Source organism: Argentina anserina, chromosome 6 (genome assembly GCF_933775445.1).
Source record: "Argentina anserina chromosome 6, drPotAnse1.1, whole genome shotgun sequence".
Taxonomy (NCBI): domain Eukaryota; kingdom Viridiplantae; phylum Streptophyta; class Magnoliopsida; order Rosales; family Rosaceae; genus Argentina; species Argentina anserina.
Window position 1 is genome coordinate 9,241,643 of NC_065877.1, and position 21,255 is coordinate 9,262,897.

General features: G+C 38.1%; 2 protein-coding genes across 2 annotated transcripts; both read right to left on the reverse strand.

The window, feature by feature from the left end:
• Positions 1 to 6,619: 6,619 nt before the first annotated feature.
• LOC126796818 (auxin-responsive protein SAUR50) lies at positions 6,620 to 7,983 on the reverse strand. The gene is made up of 2 exons (XM_050523543.1): positions 7,921 to 7,983; positions 6,620 to 7,075 (listed from the first exon to the last, which is right to left on the reverse strand). The coding sequence occupies exons 1-2, from the start codon at positions 7,981 to 7,983 to the stop codon at positions 6,620 to 6,622; spliced, it is 519 nt and encodes a 172-aa protein (XP_050379500.1).
• Positions 7,984 to 11,964: 3,981 nt separating this feature from the next.
• Positions 11,965 to 12,823, reverse strand: LOC126799703 (uncharacterized). The gene is made up of 2 exons (XM_050526952.1): positions 12,449 to 12,823; positions 11,965 to 12,369 (listed from the first exon to the last, which is right to left on the reverse strand). Exons 1-2 carry the CDS (start codon positions 12,497 to 12,499, stop codon positions 12,103 to 12,105), a joined length of 318 nt encoding a protein of 105 aa, XP_050382909.1. The 5' UTR covers positions 12,500 to 12,823; the 3' UTR covers positions 11,965 to 12,102.
• Positions 12,824 to 21,255: the final 8,432 nt, after the last annotated feature.

Here is a 21,255-nt window from a genome sequence, read left to right on the forward strand (position 1 = left end):
CAATGGGCTTTAGTCTCATTTCATTTGATGATTTTTCAACTAACTCTCTGTTTAACCCTTTGGTTAAAGGATCAGCAATATTATCCTTAGAGTTTACATAGTCTATAGAGATAACTCCAGTTGAGAGTAGTTGTCTAATGGTATTATGTCTTCGACAAATGTGTCTAGACTTACCATTATACATCTTGCTCTGTGCCCTGCTAATTGCAGATTGACTATCACAATGTATACCAATCGCAGGCACATGTTTTGTCCATCTAGGAATGTCCTCTATGAACTAGCGTAACCATTCTGCTTCCTCCCCACATTTGTCTAGTGCTACAAACTCAGACTCCATTGTGGATCTAGTTATAACTGTTTGTTTTGAGGACTTCCAGAACACGGCTGCACCCCCTAGTGTAAATACATATCCTCTAGTAGACTTTGAGTCTTTCATGTCAGATATCCAGTTCCCATCAGTGAACCCTTCTATAACAGCTGGGTATGATGTATAGTGCAACCCATAGGTACGAGTATACCTTAGGTATTTGAGTACTCTTCCAATCGTTTGACAATGCATAGCTCCAGGATTACTCGTGTACCTACTTAGCTTATGAACCGCATAAGCTAGATCTGGTCTTGTACAACTTGTTAAGTACATTAGACTCCCAATTATTCTTGAATACTCTAATTGAGAAACACTTTCACCTTTATTCTTGGACAAATGTAAATTCATATCTACAGGAGTTCTGACAATTCCAGAACCTTCCTTGTCAAATTTCCCAAGAATATTGTCCACATAGTGTGTTTGACTCAACACTAGCCCTTCTGATGTTCTCGTAATTTTAATTCCTAAAATGACATCAGCAAGTCCCAAGTTTTTCATGTCAAACTTAGAATTCAACATGTCTTTAGTAGACTCAATCATCTTATCGTTGCTCCCAACGATAAGCATATCATCCACATACAGACATAGAATGATATATCCATTTTCAGTGTCTTTGACATATACACACTTATCACCTTCATTTATTCTAAATCCACTGGTGATCATGGCATTATCAAATTTCTCATGCCATTGTTTTGGTGCTTGTTTCAAGCCATATAATGACTTAACCAATCTGCACACCTTCTTACTCTGAGAAGGAGCAGAAAAACCTTCTGGCTGTTCCATGTAGATTTCTTCTTCTACATCTCCATTTAGAAAAGCCATCTTTACATCCATTTAGTGTATTTCAAGTTTGCGCAACGCTGCAATTGCAAGTACCATCCGTATGGAGGTTATTCTCGTCACAGGAGAATAAGTGTCAAAATAATCTAAACCCTCATTTTTCCTATAGCCTTTAACAACAAGTCTAGCCTTGTACTTGTCTATTGACCCATAAGCTTTTAATTTCTTTTTGAAAATCCACTTGGAAGTCAAAGGCTTACACCCAGGTGGCAAATCCACTAATTCCCAAGTGTGATTTTGTATGATGGAGTCAACCTCACTTTTGATTGCTTATTTCCACAGAGGACCATCAGTAGAGCTAACTGCCTCTTTGAAGGTACGGGGATCACCTTCAACCATATATGACAGGAAGTCAGGTCCATAGGACTTTGCGGTCCTCGCTCTTGAACTTCGTCTAGGTTCAACCTCAGACTCAGATTCGGACTCCGACTCAGATTCTTGATCCTGAGCATCATCAGTTTCGGCTCGGTTGTCTTCACGTGCCCGTTTAGAAGAATGAAATTCCTCTCTAGACTTCCGTGGAAATACATTTTCAAAGAAAGATGCATTTCTCGATTCCATTATCGTATCCTCATGGATTTCAGGAATATTCGAATCGTGGACTAGGAATCGATAAGCCGAACTGTTATGTGCATATCCAATAAAGATGCAATCAACCGTTTTAGGCCTATTCTTCACCTTTTTAGGTTTAGGAATTTCCACTTTTGCCAAACATCCCCAAACTTTTTTAAGTATTTGTATGATGGTTTTCTCCCTTTCCATAACTCATATGGAGTTTTCTCTTCTTTCTTTTTGGGCACCTTATTTAAAAGGTAATTTGCCGTGAGAATCGCATCTCCCCACATGTTGGGTGTCATCCCAGAACTGAGTAGCATAGCATTCATCATATCCTTTAGAGTACGATTTTTGCGTTCTGCTACACCATTGGATTGTGGTGAGTATGGAGCAGTCCTTTGATGTATAATCTCATTCTGAGCACAAATCTCAGCAAATGGCGATTCATACTCACCCCCTCGGTCACTTTTTAGTGCCTTAATTTTCTTCTTGAGTTGGTTCTCAACCTCATTTTTATAGAGAATAAATTTCTCTATGGCCTCACTTTTGCATTTTAGCAAATACACATAGCAATATTTCGTGCTATCATCTATGAAGGTAATAAAGTATTTATTATTCCCTCTAGATACCGTTGATTTTAAATCACACACATCTGTATGAATCAAATCAAGGGGTTCACTGTTTCTTTCAACACTTTGGAAAGATGATCTAGTCAGTTTAACCTCTACACAAGTTTCACACTTATGTTTTGAATCAATTTGGAATTTTGGTAAGTGTTCCATGTTAATTAACTTTCGCAAAGTATCATAATTAACATGTCCTAGTCTACCATGCCATAAATTGGAAGACTCAATCATGTAGGTGGAAGTAGAAGCTTCATTTATTTTCTTGATCAAAGTCATTACATTCATTTTGATCATCCCACCCGATACATAGCACTTATCCACAAACATTCCATTCTTGGATAAAACAAGCTTATCAGACTCTATCACTATGCGGAACCCATGAGAGTTCAACATTGCACCAAAAATCAGGTTCTTGCGGATCTCCGGAACATACAGGACATTGTTCAGAGTCAACTCCTTTCCAGAGGTCATCTTCAGAATCACCTTTCCTTTCCTCTTGATGGCGGAGGTTGCAGAGTTCCCCATGTACAGAATCTCCCCATCCTCAGATGGTTCGAAGGTGGAGAACATCTTCTTGTCAGCACAGACATGTTTGGTGGCTCCAGTGTCCATCCACCATTCCTTGGGGTTTGAATCCACCATGTTCATCTCAGATATCATGCAACAGAGGTTCATGTCTGCAACATCCTGAGTGACTGCTTCAATCAGGTTTGCCTCCTTCCTTTTATTCCTCTTTGGTTTGTTGCAGTCGACAGACTTGTGACCAGACTTGTCACAATTGTAGCACTTGCCTTCAAACCTTGGCCTTTTGGAGATGCCTCCTTTTGGCCCCAGCTTGGACCCTTCATACTTGCCTTTCTTGTTTTTAGAACTTTGACCATGTTCCATCATGTTTGCCTTGGCAGAGACGCCATTGATCCATGCTTTCTTTTCGGATCCTCGGTTGTCTTCCTTAATGTGAAGCCTAACCTCTAGATCCTCCATGGTCATTTTCTTTCGCTTGTGCTTCAAATAATTCTTGAAGTCCTTTCAAGCAGGTGGTAACTTTTCAATAGCACATGCCACTTGAAAACTTTCACCTAGTTGCATTCCTTCAGCGTGAATCTCATGCAGGATTAGCTGAATCTCAGAGAATTGACTCATCACAGTTTTGGAATCCACCATTTTATAATCAAGGAAGCGGCCCACGATAAATTTCTTGGCGCCGGCATCCTCGATCTTATATTTTTTCTCCAAGGATTCCCATAGCTCCTTTGCCGTTCCCATGCTAATGTACACATTGTACAATGAGTCGGCTAGACCATTCATGATATAATTCCTACATAAGTAGTCAGAATTATTCCATGCATTCACAGCAGCAATCTTTGCTTGATCGCCATGGTCATCTTCCTTGAACTCAGGAGCATTCTCCGTCAAAAATCTTGCCAAATTCAGAGTGGTCAGATAAAACATCATCTTTTGTTGCCACCTCTTGAAATGCAAACCGTTGAACTTCTCAGGTTTTTCCCCATTAGATACTGAGACATGTACAACGGGAGCAGTAGGCACAGTTGGCACCAAAGGTCCCTTGCCATTTCCAGAATTTTCTCCGTTAGTCATTTTTAGAAACGAAACACACAAGGTGTAAGTTTACTTGAAAAATTGTAGATAAAAATCGAATACAAATTATATAAGTAATATCAAAAATAAATGTCTTAAGATTGTTATAAATATTGATATATTGCATATATAATTTAATAAGTTGAATTATAAATAATTATAATTCAGAAACGAAGAACACGAAAAGAAATTCAACCAAAATACCGAACGATTGATGATGGAAGAACTAGTCGAGACGTGTGTGATACCACACTGTCCTTAAGACGTTTACGCCTCCTCTACCGGTGCAAGGATGCTTGGCGCTTGTCTCCCAGGATATAACGACTAAACGATTCTAGGAAGTTGCACTACTAACTAGAACCTTCAACGAACTCGAAAGGTACCTCTTTCTATCACCAGAGAAAAGCTAAGAATTTTTGAGAGTGGGAGAGGATTTTGTTTCGAATGGAATGATCTTACAATGAAAGGATGGTGGCTATTTATACTGTGAGGATTTGCAATCAACAATTAATAAGATGGCTGTTATAGAAATCAAAAGATCATAACATATATGAGTTACATATGTTACAAACATTGATTTCAATTATGTTATAATTCTCCATAACACAAAAGAAGAATTTGAACAGTCAAAACCGAATTTTCGGAAATGCAAAAAGAATATGCGTTCCGACACTCAATTCGGTGTTGCATTCGTGTCCGCAGGTCGCACGGGCATACACGAGTTTCCCTTGTGACCTAGGATTTGCACCCCCCCCCCCCTTGCGCGTGCGCGAGAGGGTATAAGGGGGCTTACACACTTTACAATCCATACACAATGGATTCTATATAAAGTCTTTTCAACAATTCTTTTGTCCAATGTGGGACAAATACATTTCCCTCATTCTAAGTAGCCATCTTTGAGTGACAATTTCTTATTCACCCACAAACCAAATTACACAAACAAACATATGATCTTGTAGCCCTCATTATGGAGAACTTAAATCTATGTTCATCTTTGATTAATTATAAGTTTAACTTAATTTAATTAATCAATTAAAATTTGGTTTTAAATGATTTTTCCAACCATTTTCCAACACTCTTTATGTTCATGGATCGTACATGCATCGAGAATTGACGGCAATACATCAAAGTGAACCTCGGCGATTCCGACCAAATTTTACGATTTCTGGTCAAATCCAGCAAGAGTCGCGAGACCCAATGACTCAAATATACAAAAAGGTGATCCTCTTGACTTTTTGTTCATTAAGAGCCCTCTATTAATCGATTTTAGCAAGATTAGACAAATATGGGTTCTCATACTTTCTGCTTGATAAAGGCTTCATCTTGAGAGAGAGAGAGAGAGAGAGAGAGAGAGAGAGAGAGAGAGAGAGAGAGAGAGAGAGAGAGAGAGAGAGAGAGAGAGAGAGAGAGAGAGAGAGAGAGAGAGAGAGAGAGAGAGAGAGAGAGAGAGAGAGAGAGAGAGAGAGATGTTATACGTGAAAAAGAAAACCCGGTATATATTTTAGATAAAAATAATATTATATATATATAATTAAGGTGAAATAGAGAATTATAGGTATTTTAAATTTTCTTTTATGGCTGCGACTCTGTGAGTTTTAGGTAATTCTTTTCAGTTTCATATAATCATACTTTTGATTTTGTTATTTCATCGGCTATATCTATAATTATTTTTATCTTATTATAATTGTTCGTCATTTGCTCATTCATGAAAAATAAAATAAAAATTTGTTTTTAGTTTCCAGCACATTTGGGAATTGGGCAATAGAGAAAGAACAATTTCAATTCAACTATTGAATTCAACTTGTAGGTAAGTCTTGTCTGCAAATTTCAATTCGCAAACTATTTTGCGTTTGTAGAAAATAAATCTGTAACTACAGTAAAAGGTAAGGAGCCATATATTTTCATTCTGCCTATAGCCCCAAAAATCTGGGCCAGCCCTGCCATGATACGTCACCATCACCAAAGCACAAACTTATTTTATGAAATTCTAGGGGCAAACAAGAACACACTCATCTGGAGCTCTGGGTCAAGAGAAGCTTCAGACATGCATCTATCATGGAGTTGCCCTCCTCCTCTCTAGATCAAAACTATGTTGATGCTTCGTGGATCTCTTCTTCTCTCGGTGGAGTTGGAGCGATTTTAATTAAGAACTCAGATTCATAAATGTTAACAGATGAAAACATAAAGGTATAATTGTGGTATAATCGTGGCACATATATACTCTAGACACTCCCCTTCATTAGAGAATTTGCTTTCTTGGACCACAACCAACCATGTACGTAGTGTCACCATAGTCTAAAAATTAGTACGGCATTGTTGTACTATTGTAGTCTCGAGTGTTCCAAAATATGGCAAATGGACCGCCCAGCAGCGTAGCAAAAACAGCCGGGAAACCAATATTCATGAGCAGATGTGAAGGCGAGTTCCAACTCCATATATTCAGACAAATTCGGTTAGGCTCTTTGCATGGCGCAGCACTTTGACTTGTCTCGTCTTTTGGCAAGTAGATATATAAGAAAATATATGATAAATAGATACATTTGTTTGGAAGCATTACAGAATGTAAACTGGGAGAGAACTAAATCGTACATGATATTTGATACATTAAGCCAGTTGACTAGCTAGCTAGCTAGTATCCTTCAATGAGGTTTTGAGTATTACTATGAGTATTATTTATTGTAGCACTAGTCTTACTCTTCTCCCTTCTGTTTTCCAGAATCTTATGCAAATCCTCAGGTCTGCAGGGAACTGCAAGAGCACCTTTCTGTTCAAATCCATATTCTTCCTTTGCCTGCTCTAGTAATTTCAAAAATGCAGGATTGTTTAAGGACTCTAGCTTAACCACAAACCTCTTTGTCTCCTTACCCTTCACTGCGAAGACTGCAAAATGTCCTTCCTTTACATCCTCCGGTATTTTCTTCGCTATCTCCACGTCTTCATCGAACTCTTCATCATTATCATCATGAGGGCCTTTGGTTGCTAAGAGCGAGAGGCCCTTTTGTAGCTTGTCAATTATGAGCCTGAGCTTCATGGAACCTGATATTCTGCTCCTTTTTATGTTCTTCTGGCTAGACAGTGAGGAACGCTAGATATGGACTTGTTTGAATTTAGATGTTGAGCTCTGTTGAGAGCTTCGATATTTATAGTAACGGTGTGAAGTTGGAACTGGCTAGAAGAAATTAAGTCAGTGTTAGGATCGTCATCAGAGTGGAGCCATTAATCTAATCGTGGTCGACGACTTGTCAATTCTCGCAGTGTCGACTGTCGAGGAGTGAATTCCAAATGTTTCTTGTCATGGGTGATTAAACGGTTTAACTAATTCTGAACTGTCCACTGTGAAGTGTGAAGTGTGATCTGGAAGTGTTTATTAATTAATTAGTTAAATTGTATATTGATTGATGATATATTACACTTGATTCGTTCTTTATATATAATCAACTTAGATTAACCTCACAAATGACGGAGGAAATCACGCTAAATCACGCTAACACTCCCCCTCAAGTTGGCGCATACACATCAACCATGCCCAACTTGCTAAGTGAGTCATAAAAAGCCTTCTTAGACGCTCTTTTTTATGAGCATATCGGCAAGTTGCTCTTCTGTAGGAACAAAAAGAAAACTGATGATCTTCGCATCTAACTTCTCCTTTATAAAGTGACGATCAACCTCCACATGTTTTGTACGATCATGTTGCACATGATTATGTGAAATATCAATAGCCGCCTTGTTGTCACAGTACAGCTGCATAACACACTTAGGCTTAATGCCCAAATCTTGTAGCAAATTTCTAAGTCATACCTCTATATTATGTCTTTGAGATCCATCTTCGGCTTAGGACTTTGGGTTGAACAATTAATGTTTTTCATTTTTATTGCAATTTTATGCATTTGATTAAAATCGAACGCCAACACGACTACACTTTTAATTTACAGTGTTCTTGACGTAAGGACTAAGATGGTAAAAGTTGGAAAGAAATGAGGAGAGATCAAACATTGTCTACATACATACGCCAACTACTAATTTTTTCTTATAAAATAGAATTAATCTATCTCTTATGCATACATTACCGAAGCTACTTAGCTTTCGAATATATGCGAGGGCCTTGAAAGAGAAGCTAGCCTGCGTGCCAACTTAGTGAAATAGCTGGAGGAGTGGAGGACATGATCGATCTTATATTCGGTATCATTTAGATACTTATCTGATACTTAGCTCTGCATGAATTGCATGCATCTTCAAATTAGCTGTTTTGCGAAAACCGTAACAGCACGCGTTGTAGGGTAATGTCTGAACTCTGAAGGGTAGGGATCGGAATATCCTCACTTTTCCGAGAGGAAAGGCTGATATGTGAATATGTGATCATTTTATCACTAACATGTGCCTATTTATCTCATCGGCAGGACGACATATATGGACATGGCCGCCGGGTACGTTATAGTTATCTTCAATCTACCTATCATTCATTGTCTCACATTTTCTCCAAATCCTACCAGGGAATTTAGAGATCGATGGAGCAACTGCATGTGAAGCGCGATCGACTCATCATTTTCATAGCAACGCTTTTTCTGGGTCGGACTTGATTGGATATTTCTTGAGCTTAGTTGAAATGGGGTCGGAGATGCACTTTAAACGAGCTACTGGGGACAAAAGTACCTGAGAAAGAAGGTCTGCGCCATTGCTCTGAAGTAACACCGCATGTGCATATATGTCTGCTTCAGTACTGAGATTATTGATCGAGCTTCACTCTTGTTGGATCGATCATATTATTACGTCCATGACAATTGACAAATACAAGACTATTCAAGTTGGCAAACAAAACCAGCCCGGATGCTATATTAATAAAGTACGTCCGTAGTGATGAAACTCTTCATTTTTGGAAAATTGCTACGGGGTCCCCAAGTTTGTATCATAGACTTTTAGTCTCAGATCATGCAAGTCATCGCGCTCCAAAATGTCCCAATGAATTGAGTAATACGTTTAGAGTATAGCAGGGGTACCTACAAACAACAAAACCAGATTATAAAATAAGGCACCAGCTTAAAAAAACATTGCGAGTTAGTGATGCATAGCAGAAGTACCCTGCTCAGGTTTAAGGAACTTAATTATTTCCGAAAACAACATATACAAGCTGTGTAGCAGTCTGATCATGTAATCCTACTGTGGTAATTTTTTTCACCTTAAATATGTCTTTGCTCTTCGATCAAGTTCTTATATATACAATATCAATTGGCCAGTATAAAGTATAAACTATAAAGTGAGATATACTGGCAAGAATCCTTAAGATATCAATAATATCGTATCATATCGTTATATATCCTTCGATTCATACCACATCGATCAAGAGGGATATACCAACACTAAGTGAGGTAGCCATAATTATCTTCACAAGGAGCTTAGAGCTGTGGGATTGTCAGACTAGCAGATGAGTACAACAGTACAACTGTTCCAAGAGAGATTTACCTAATTACCTTCACATTAATTTACTTAACCTCAAAGAAAATCCTATTCGATCTGTTTATTTCTTCTTACAGACTAATATGTATAACAAGAATCATCGACTCTGGATGGGTGACAGGTCATCAAATCTTAGAAGTAGTCTCGGTACCAGAATGCAGCGATGATTCTCCTCATCGATCTCCTGTTGAGATCGACCAGAAGAAAGATGTTTGAAATACTTCTGGCAAGTAAGTTTCAACGCTCATCTGACCATGATCTCCTACATGTGTCCTCTCCCTAAATATGTCTTCCCAACCTCCCAAGGACTATAGTACATTCATGAAGATTTGCCCCTACTTACAGTTGAAGCTCCTTTACATATTTTTGTCTCTTACAAAACAGATTAACATAAAGAACTAGGCAAGGAAACACTACCAGATTAAACTCCTAATCAAACTTTATTAATCAGTTATCATTACATATCATTTAGTAGCCCGTACCCAACATTGTGAGAGGGAGGTTGAGATGGGACATTAAATGAATAATCAATCGATCGGTTTTATTGCAGCCCTTTGAGTACGTCCAAGTTGGCTCCTTGATGCGTCATTTCTTTGCCTGTTAAAATGGGGTCGAGAAGCATTTTATACAGATAACAGGATAAAATGTACACCAGAAAGAAGGCCTACTGCTTCTTCTTCCGGCAACCGCATATATAATCTGCTGATTCTGCTCCCAGAATTGAATAGAGACCTGATATTTCCACAGCACCCATGTGGATACTGTTTCTTTGTTCCATGAGAGGTAATATCGAGCTTTCAGTCCTTCCCTAAATCAGATATTTTAAGTCGCTCACAACCCTGCTTGGTTGTCAAACTGTACCTTGGTACTTGGCCCCTTCTACAAGAAAGATATTGATGTAGATTTGTCAAGGTCATACGGTAAACTTTTAGTTGCAATTATTCCATTATGATTCATAAGAACCTGCAACAGCTGCTGTTATTTCTCTTACTTTCATCTTGAAATGACCTAATTCCTCTATGTGCACCGTCGGACCTTATAACGATCGAATCAGTGGTGCAAACCCCAAGGCCCTCCACCATCCCCCTCCAGGAGCTTCTCAGGCAGTGGACTCCAGCAAACCATCAGCAGCGAATGTGGTTACTATAAGAATGAACCTTCGTCTCCTGTGGAATTCTGGAGCGGCCTCACGAGTCCTAAAGTCCTTGAGTATATTACATGGAACTTCTCTCATTCTAGGTATATCCAGCAAAATGTAAACCCTGCTCACTGAATTTTTCTGGGTTGCATCACAGTAAGTGGTCAGCCTCCGCAGTTAGATGGTAGGACAAATAATGGGATAGAACTTCAAATGAAGTCGAAATATATGTGTGCAGTGTAAGCTCCTTAGCATAAAAATTGTCCTTGTATCGATCAGTGGTGGTGAGAAACATAGTTCCCCATCACCACAGGTCCACAGCATACCAGAAAGCTCTGATTTTCATATGACGGTCCTCAATCTACTTGCAAGAGTCTAACTCAAGTCTTAACTGTCTTATGCGGCAAAAAACCTAAATAAAGAAACCCCAAAGCGAGCCTGACGTAACATTCATACAGGTGATTCAGCAATCCTTTCCAATGGAAAGCACAGTGAGATTTATAGTTGTCAATAATCTTTTGGTTATTGGACTACGGACATCTCAGATCCTTGCAGAACCAAAATACAGCTTTCCAGAGACTCGATTCCTAGACCACAATGTTTCACATTTCAATCTTCTTCCTAGCAACATTTAACTCTCTACAATGGTAATGGTGATTTACCATCCATAAAACCAATCAAAAACTAATAAATAACTGAAGATACATGCCTAAGAACTTCACCAACCAGTAGAAAAAATCCATAACTTCCTTGACCAAGGACATTATAGAACTAAATATCCCTTTAATGCATAAGTTTCTCCAAACCAAGGAACATAAGCAGTGGGGACGTGAGATGTCACGCCCAGCAAACTAGGAAGAAGTTCAAATCATTCCAAGAGATGCTTACCTGTGTCTACTCAACCTTCATAAAGATACTACTCACCCTTGATACCAATTTCTAAGTATTTACTTGTAAAAGAAACAGACGTAAATAGAGGGGATACGTACATTCATATTGTTCTGTTACTTACCTGCCATCCAAATTCTTGTTACTTTCTTCTAATGCAGAATGCAGTTAGACAAGAACTTCAATTAGGAAATAGTGTAGAAGAGGCAAGAATCCTTCCCAGACCTATACGAAGAATGGATCTCCCAAGCTAACTCATCTCCGGCAATCAAAGCAAAGAGGCCAGAAAATTCATCACATACTTCTAGCAATCAACTTCTACATTATCCCAAGCTAACTCATCTCTCAACTATCAAGTAATTCCTTATCCTCTAGCTGAACAAGAATAGTGCGCCATGCATATATTTATTCTATCCATCATATTTCTTCTAAAGCTTCATCTGCATACTACTCATCAACACAACAACACTCAACTAGAAAGTAAAGACACAATGATGAGAAGACGACAAGTGGTATTTTATTTGAACAACAAAACCACATAATCACGATCTATCTCGATTCTTATTGATGCCTAAAAACCGAAAAGTCTATAGCTTTTATACATAAAAAGGAATGTTCAATCTGTAAAAGATGGATCAAACCGTTTGTTTGCGCTCAAATCCAGAACCGGGGTCATCAGTGCTGGGATAAACCTCAAGCCCAGTAACCATTGCAGAAGGAGGACCGCGTCGACACCTCTGCTCCATTTCCTGGACCGCATCGGAATTCCCAGATAGCAGAGTCTCGACAGACCCATCTCTCCTGTTCCTAACCCAACCCTTCAACCCCAATTGGGTTGCATTCTCTATAGTCCAGTTCCTGTAAAACACACCCTGAACCCTCCCTTTAATCACAAGCCTCACCTGCACAAAACCCATCACTCCAAATCCCAAATCAACATTAACCCAACACTCTAAACTGATCAAAGAAATGAAAACTCACCGTTTTGGTGGAGGACTGTGGGGAATCAGACGTGGCCTGGGTGGTGGTCATGAGGGTCCGAGAAGGTTGAAAGTGAGGCGGACGAGGTCCGAACAGAGGAGGAAGAGGAGGGCGAGGTAGAAGAAGAGGAGAGCGAAGCGGAAGAGGAAGATGAAGATGATGAGGATGAGGATTAGTGAGATGGGTGATGAATCTAAAAGGAGAACAAGCAGCATTGGTGATTTTATGGGTCCATTTGTTCCGAGATGCGAGGAATTTGGTTCCGTTTGATATGCCAGTGGCCTAAGTGGGATTGGTGATGCCATTCGATATTTTCAGAATCTGTGGTATTTATACTCTGGTTTCGATTCTTCAGGAGGTTTCTCAAAAGGCTGAGATGCCATTGCTTCATCTTGTGACTGTGAGTTCTAGAGGGAGCTGGCTTAAGCTTGGGAGAATGGGATCCAAACAGGCCTGCAAATCAAACCAGGCCTAGAGTGATGCTGGGCTTGCTGTCAAATTTGGGCTTCAGAAAATTGGCTTAAGTACATACTTCTGAAGGAAAGAGGGGAATAACAAAAAAAAGGAGAGGGGAAGTGCATAAACAGAAACTAAGAGTCGATTAAGTAATTTGAGTGGGTACAAATAGAAGAACCAAAACAGTGTTGCAAACTTGCAAATTTGCAATGGCTGAAAATCACTAAAACAGCAAATACAAAGTGGATTGGTCTCGGGTGGACGATGCTGCGACATCAACTTGTGCAATGGTTTAACCTAGGGTTCTCACCATAGTTTGATTTATGCAATCTGCATGTTCACACATACGTACAATTGGAATATTATGAAAGTTGGTTCTAATCTTAATTGCTTGATGGGAAGAACATACAAACCTTAGTGTAAATAAGTTAAACAAAAGATTCCATAATTTCTATCAATCTAACATGCTCTACAGTTTACACGCAAACTGCTATTTATCAAGTTATTTTAGCTCAGATATGTCTTCACTAACCGAGTTCAACTCCTGGTCATATCTTCATAAGAGTTCTTTTAGCTACTCATTGGCGGGGACGGATCCAAGAGTATAGGTGAGTTGACTCAAGTCCACCCAGTTCTCACGGGCAAAAAAACAAATCCTAATGTTATATATGTGTGATATGTATATATATAACTTGTAGACCAATAATATTAGCCCAATAAAAGAAGCCCTGAAGCCCAATCAGCCAATCCTAAAAAAACCCACCCAGCGACTCAGTGACGAAGCTAGAGACTCCGAGATACGCATAGGTCATTCCTTCAGCGTCTCTCGGCGGTACTTTCCAACCCCCCTCCGGCCTCCACAATCCATTCTTCAGTCCCTCTGGCAAACTTTCACCATATGCAAGTAATGTCAATTAAATAAACTGAATTTTTAGGGTTTTCAAATTAAATTTGGGGGATTTGGAGATGTCTGCATAAATACATTATCAGATTTCAATTGGAATACTAATATAGATTGATGAATTAAGTCATCTAAGATGAAAGAGACTTATGCAATTTGTAGTTCTAATTTATTGGTTATGTAAAGCTTTGGTTTTAACTTTCAAGATTGAATCGGTGGAATTTAGGAAAGCAAGTCAACAATATCATAATTGAATGAGATGGCAATGAGGAGGTCATACGGGCAATGTTCTAAAACTCGGTCAACTCGGCGAGTACTCGGTACTCGGCTGGTTACTGAGGCGATTTTGACATACTCAGTGCCTCTACTCGGCGGGGAGAAAATCGGCCGAGTACTCGGTCCAACTCGGTCCAACTTGGTCAACTCGGGTCCAAATCAGTCAACTCGGTCAGAAAAAAAACAAGATTTTAGGGTTGTTTCGGATCTTCCTAGTGAAAGGGTTGGAGAGGAATCGGGAGTGGATTGTGGCTTAGAGCCTAGGAGAGATCCTAGAACCTAAGAAATTAGGGAACTTGATGAGGATGATTTTATCCGATGATGAAGAGGAAATAGATGACTTGAGTTTTGATTTTGAGTCGGATTCGGAGGGAGTACAAGATGGATATAGAAAAGAAGAATTTGAGGCATAGTTACATATGCTTGGGATTGTTTGCAAGAATTGAATTTGGTTTGCTTTTATTACTTATGTTATTGTAATGGACTTATGGTTGTTTTTATTTTTTAGACATTATTATCTCTTAAATATTGTAATATATTGACTATTTTTATTATTTTGGACATTATATATTAGATTATATGTTTTAAAAATAATAATAAAATCCAGAAATTAGAATCCGAGTACTCCTCTACTCGCTACTCACCGGCCGGCCGACCGACTACCGAGTAGCGAGTTTTAGAACCTTGCATACGGGAGTTTGAAGATTTATCAAACCGTAGAGTTAAATTTAACTAATTTATTCTCTTTCATTGCATTTGATGGATAAGACTTTATATCCTCCATTTTAGTTGTATATCTTATTTCCAATTAATAAATTTTCTCCCAACGATTTTATATATATATATATATATATATATATATTGAGAAACTTTAGTCTACCCTAAGTTTCAATCATGAGTCTGCTGGTGCTCATTAGCCGTTGGAATTGGCTATATATACACCAACTTTGTTTTCTGATGGCGGGATAATTTTCTGATGGCGTATGAGTGAATTTAGGATTAAAAGTAAGCAAACACCTTCTGCTTTCGCCAGTAAGTATATAGAATCTACCAATTAGTTTTTGACCCAAATTACTAGAAGTTAATTGCTTGATCAAAATTGAACGTATGGATATGCATCATAAACGTGCCCACGAAGGTACGTAGGATCAATATGATATGATACTAGGATAGTAATGATACCAGCAAAAGATAGTACGTTATCCTCTTTCTTCTAACAAAAGAGGTTGGTAAAAGTCATTTTTCATGCTAGTCCGGCCCTGATCTTTTCATGAATCATGATGAAGGTTACTTTCACACCCGAGAAAGGTAAGTATATAGTGTTCTTAAAGAAATTCAACCTTATCTCTTAAATCATTCTTCCTCTTTACAAGTTATCCAATAAACGACTTATAAGCTTACCCGGCCACCATTTTCAAATTAATGTCAAAGACAGATCAAGTGAACGCACGTTGGGTTTGTCTCCCATATGCTATTACTAGTTCTATTTAGAGTCAAATATATGTACTCAAAAATCAAACCAACTTCAAGTATTCTTTATCTCGTGCATAAACTCTCTGGAGCTTCTGTTCATAGATAAGACGACGAATAGGGCCTGATGGCGGCTAATTCATTTCCGATTAACTTGTTTTCCAGAATTATAATAGAATTGAAGCAACAAGGTTTTCCAGACGAGTGTGACGACTGCGAACGAAATTATAGGGCAGAGATTAATCATGGCTGCCAAGACAAACGAAACGGTGTTTCCGTCGCTAATTAAACATTTTATGCACAAATTAATTACAGAACCGTTGCTGTCGAGATCTCGTCTACTAGGTTGAATTGCTGAAAGTTGAAAAACCCTAAACGACTGGCTGTTGAAAAATCTTCTGCTGCTTAATTAGTTAAGACTAAACAAATTAACCAACAAATTAACCAACCCGGCCGGAAAAAGTCACAGGTTTGATTCGTATCTCCAAATGGCAATATTAAAGAAGGTCAAAACCCATAGGAATGTGGCAAGAGACGTGTATGAATGAACCACGAGCCACACTTGGCGTGCAAATTCAAACTCCAACCCGGCACCATGTAGGATTGACGTGGTATGGACCCGCCGGAGGTCCTTTCTTGTCGAGGAGGCTAAGTGACTAACCCTAATTGTGGTGATCGGTCAAATTCAAGAACGTAGGGTCTTCGAAAGGCCAAAACAAACAAAAAAAAAACCTTAATCCTTTTCAGACGCTTTAGTTTTTGAGGTCGACGCAGAACCTGCATGCATGACCATCAATACATACATGGCTATGACTTAATATCATCATCATGCTTGCCTTCATGGCTTCATCGGTTTAAAGTGGCACGACGGGGGAAGGGGCCAGGGAGCACCATTCAGCGAATAGTCATGGATGAATCAAAATTGAAGACCCTCATTATTTATGACTCATCTTCCTCTCTCGTTTTCTCTAATTGTTCCCCCCAACGTGTTTGTCTTTGTTATACAATTGTGCTGATGGTGACAAATTAAATGACCGAACAAATCACATTCTCAATTAATTTCATTAATAGAGATATTATCGCTAAATTAGGTGTATCTAATTAATTAGTTTTATACTTGTTTCCGGTGTCACTAGTGGAGGGAGCTAGCTTGCTAGCTCGATCTGTTGAATATAAACTTTTTTCACGCCTTAACTATGCGACATGTGAATCATTGTTTAAAATTTGGAATTAAGCACTTTTAAGTTTGAATTTCCTGGCCATCTGCTAAGGAGAAAATTGCTTACACATATACTAGTGTTCTGTTAACAACAGATTAACGTACATTTGTCATTTTAGTTATCAGACTGTTTAATTATCACTAATGAGTTTGGTCTTCTTCATTTTCTTTGTATCGTGCTTCTGATTGTGGACGCATTTATTTGGCGTAGTGCTAGAATCATGTTGTTTATAGATATAGCTAGCTTTGAGGATACTGATCCTGATTATGTAATAAAATATCAGACAAGGTAGTGTACTTACATGCATGTAATAATGTAATTAATTTACTACATATATAGCTAGTTGGGTTGATTATTGGGGAATCTGGATCCAAGAAGATCCATCTCCACTGGTAATGAAGCACAAATTAATTAGCTCCATTAATTTAAGAGAGATTGTAGAATAAACTAAGCGTTGAGCCCTCTGCCTACCCAAATAAGAGTGCATTATTCGAACCAAGCACACATGTTTACATAGTCCTTGTGCGCTAGTAAATGAGAAAATGGCATGGTTCACTCATGCATGAGTCATGCCTCTGTACGAAGAATATCAATATTATCTATTTTTTCTGAAATCGGTTATAAGTAATTATTTTGTGTAACCGATATACCACGTTGCACTGTTATATAGTTTACTCAGTTAATCATGTGATATATGACGAGTATATATAATAATTTCTCTTTAGTTATTAACAATTGAAGGAAACATAATTAAATTACATTAACAATGGTATTTTAAAATTTTCAATAACTAAAACAAGATCTGTAATATCTGTGTTGGGTCCAACTTCAACCATTTTGAAGTAACTAACTTTTGGATGGCAGTTGACAACTTCTGGATGTATCATTCTTCCGATCTTCTTCTATCATTCATTTTCTCAATTACGGCGCTTGCCTACTGTTTAGTAAATACCGCTGCAGATGATACTGTATTAAGAAATAAAATCTGCTGAATAATTAAAGCTGTTATTCTGTTAAACAAAAAACAAAATTAAAAAGAAGCATAAAAAAGACATGCATAGTAAACGTAGTGTGGTGGTTGGATAGTCGAGGTGATACCGCTCTAGATGGTTGGAGTAGACATAGTTTACCGAATCGATCGCAATTGTCGCCCAAGTTTACCAAATCTTCTGGCGCACATAGAACGTACTACAATAGTGAACTGTTGTTTGATCTTGCAGTCATGGTTTACAATACTCACAATAAGCAACCCTCCAAATTATCAATGCATGATTCCATCGATTAAGGATTTTGCTTGGGGATCGGATCTGATCGTAGCATTAGAAGTCGGCGATGTAATCCAAGAAGCTAGATGCGAGCTCCTCTTTGTTCATCTATGACAAGTTTAGGCACCCCGCACCGACTGCGTTCTATTGCTTGCTGATGATAACCACATTGGCAAGCGGGGAATAACGTACTGAATAAGTGAGCGATTAATTTAAATATTGATGGTTCATAACTTTTATACCAAAGTGGTTCAATTTTCTTAACTCAACTTCTTGATCTTTCTAGTTTGAAGGGAACTAAAATATTGATGGTTCATAACTTTATACCAAAGTGGTTCAATTTTCTTAACTCAACTTCGTGATCTTTCTAGTTTGAAGGGAACTAAGTACAGTAATGTGTAAAGACATTTGCTTAGATATATTGTCACTCTGCCACTAGGCTCTGTTACTCGATCTGTTAGTCTGTTTGGTCGGTATAGGATTGCATTGTATGATTTGTATGCGCGCAACTCACTTAATTTTTTTTATTTTTTGAAAGGGTGTATGCAACATTGCAACTCACTATATTAAAAGGAAGATATGACAGTCTGATTAACTTGCATTGAACAGATATTGAACCATAGCTTCAATATCTAGTTTCTATCACACTCGGATCCAATGACTTTACACATCCAAATCAATCCTAAATACTAAGTGTTTTCTTATGGTATATAAACATCAATGCTTAAACCTTTTATATTTCCTTAAAGTTGACTCGAGGATATTGTTAAACAGAAAAAACAATCGGATTTGTTGGAAATAAAGGGTAGCCACCCATTTATCTTGTCGATGATCAGCAAAAACATATGTCGAGCACCTTGTGATGAATGAGCAAATAATATTTACTAAAACGACTGGCTATATATAAAACTGAGGTTATGTATAAAATTGATCGATCTTCTTGTACATATTTTACTTAGCTTACCTATGTAACTACTCCTCTTGTCTTGGGCCAAATTGACATATTTGACTAATTTGAGTCATCCGGCCATAATTAAAATAGTTACTCTATTCTTGTTTGACTAGCCAGAATATTCTGGTTGTATATTTTTGGAACAATAATACCCCCAGATCGTTTTGCAGTACCGGAGAATGCATGTCATGCTCGAATTCAAGCTTCATAGATGATACGTTTAGTCACACTGTGTTTGCTTTCTTGTTGTTCTTGTGTGTTTTTACTTGTGTTTTTTTTTTTCCTTATTCTAGTATGAGTAGTTATTTTTTTTCAAAAGTATGTGAACTTTGTATTCTTCGGGTTACTTAATTTGTTCCGAAAACTTTTGTACTCTTCGTTTATTAATGATGGGTTTTCCAATAAATAAAAATAATAATATTACGCTTGACTTTATGGGGTTTGGAGATTTATACATAATACGATTCAGAATCTGCATAAATACAAAAGCTACAAGCTAGGGAAATGAATAATACAAAAGGAATGAAAATGTGGTTGTGCCACTTGAATAATCACAAAAACAATGATAAAATAAGTGAATATGATTTTGATGATGACAATACGTATCGATCGTTATCGATCATCAACAGTACGCACACTATAATCCTCACTCACATTCTATTCCAGTTTAGCTAGCTTTGTCGTTATTATTCATGACATTGCAAATTCTAAATAATTTTTCGTGAAACTTTGAATTATTATTTTTTTGAATCCAACATTGACTAACTTGTATTTCCGCAAGTATAACCAAAATAACACACCGAAGGTCGATAATAAAAAATTATCTATTCTGACTCAAATAAACTAACTGTTTCCTGAGTAAAACTAGCTAAAAATTAATTAACTTTAGGCAAAACTAGCCAACAAAATCAAGATCCACCTACATTTTTCATAGTCATGAAACACAAAACTAACAGTATACATATGATGTAGAAGACATGAATCGATTTTAACAACCACACCATTATATAACTGCCACGTGATTCAAATTATGTTCCGGCAAAGGGAGAAAACTCCGACTTTGCCGATTTTTCAAGCTGAATTGCATCATGAAACCGCAACCCAAATGCCGTCCCTTGCAAGCCTTCCATTAGCTCAGCCCAAATGCAAGCCCAGTGGCCCAAAGCCACACTTAAAGCCCAGATCCATAAAAGAGGAAGTCCGACCGATCTTGGTCACCGCCATCAACGACCTCTGCTAGAGGCAGCCCCTACCATCCTCCCCATCTCCATCTTCCCACAAGACACCGAGAAGACCATAGGGGGGATCTGATCGAGATACCTTTCCAACCATCATGTACGAGAAAACAAAAACCCGGCTAGATATAAGTCGTCACCAACCTTCCATACGTTGCCGTGAGAACCGCCAAAACAAGCCTTAGGCAACCCTTGCCGAAGAAACCTTCTGACGACTGAAGGAACAGATCCACCATACAAGCCCTAACCCACCGGCACAAACTCAGATCGAGAGCTTCTAGCACCACCATGGAATCTGAAAGTTGGCTCTCAATAGCGTCGCCACCACCAATCCAAAGCCAAAATCAAACCCAAAAGGAATCTGGCTAAATTCGGAGCCGACCCAGGTTCAAGATCTCAAAATCACCACTGAAAAACATGAGGAACGAAAGTAACCTAGCCGCCCAAAGTACACAGAGGAAGGGAGAAAGGGATTTTGTGGCCACCACCATAGGTTTTGGAGATTTTGTCGTTGCCGCTAGAGCAAACCTTAGCATAGCGATAATATGTGAAAGCATGAGACCTGTTATGTGAGACTTTTGAAATTTAAACTCAAATAAAAATGTTGTGGACTTGAAAAATATGTATATGTATATATATAATCTTGATCCGTTGTGGAAATATGTACCTTAGCTTAAGGTACGAATTTCTATTTTTAGTCAACTTTCTGATCGAGTTTTTACATCTCCACCGTACAGTCCTTAGATAATAACGTATAGATCACCTCTGTAAATTTCCAGTCAATTTGGTAATGGTTAAGGTATCTAATTAGATTAAACCAATAAACAAATTAAATCTGCTGAACTTGAATCGTTCTTGTGTATAACATAAAAATGAAGTTTTGAATGACTTAACGATTATTAAATTGACTAAAAATTTGCATAGGTGGTCTATACGTTATTACCTAAGAATTGGATGGTGAAGATATGAAAATTCCATCGGAAAATTGGCAACAAATGTAAATCTGTATATTAAACTAAGGTATGGACGTCC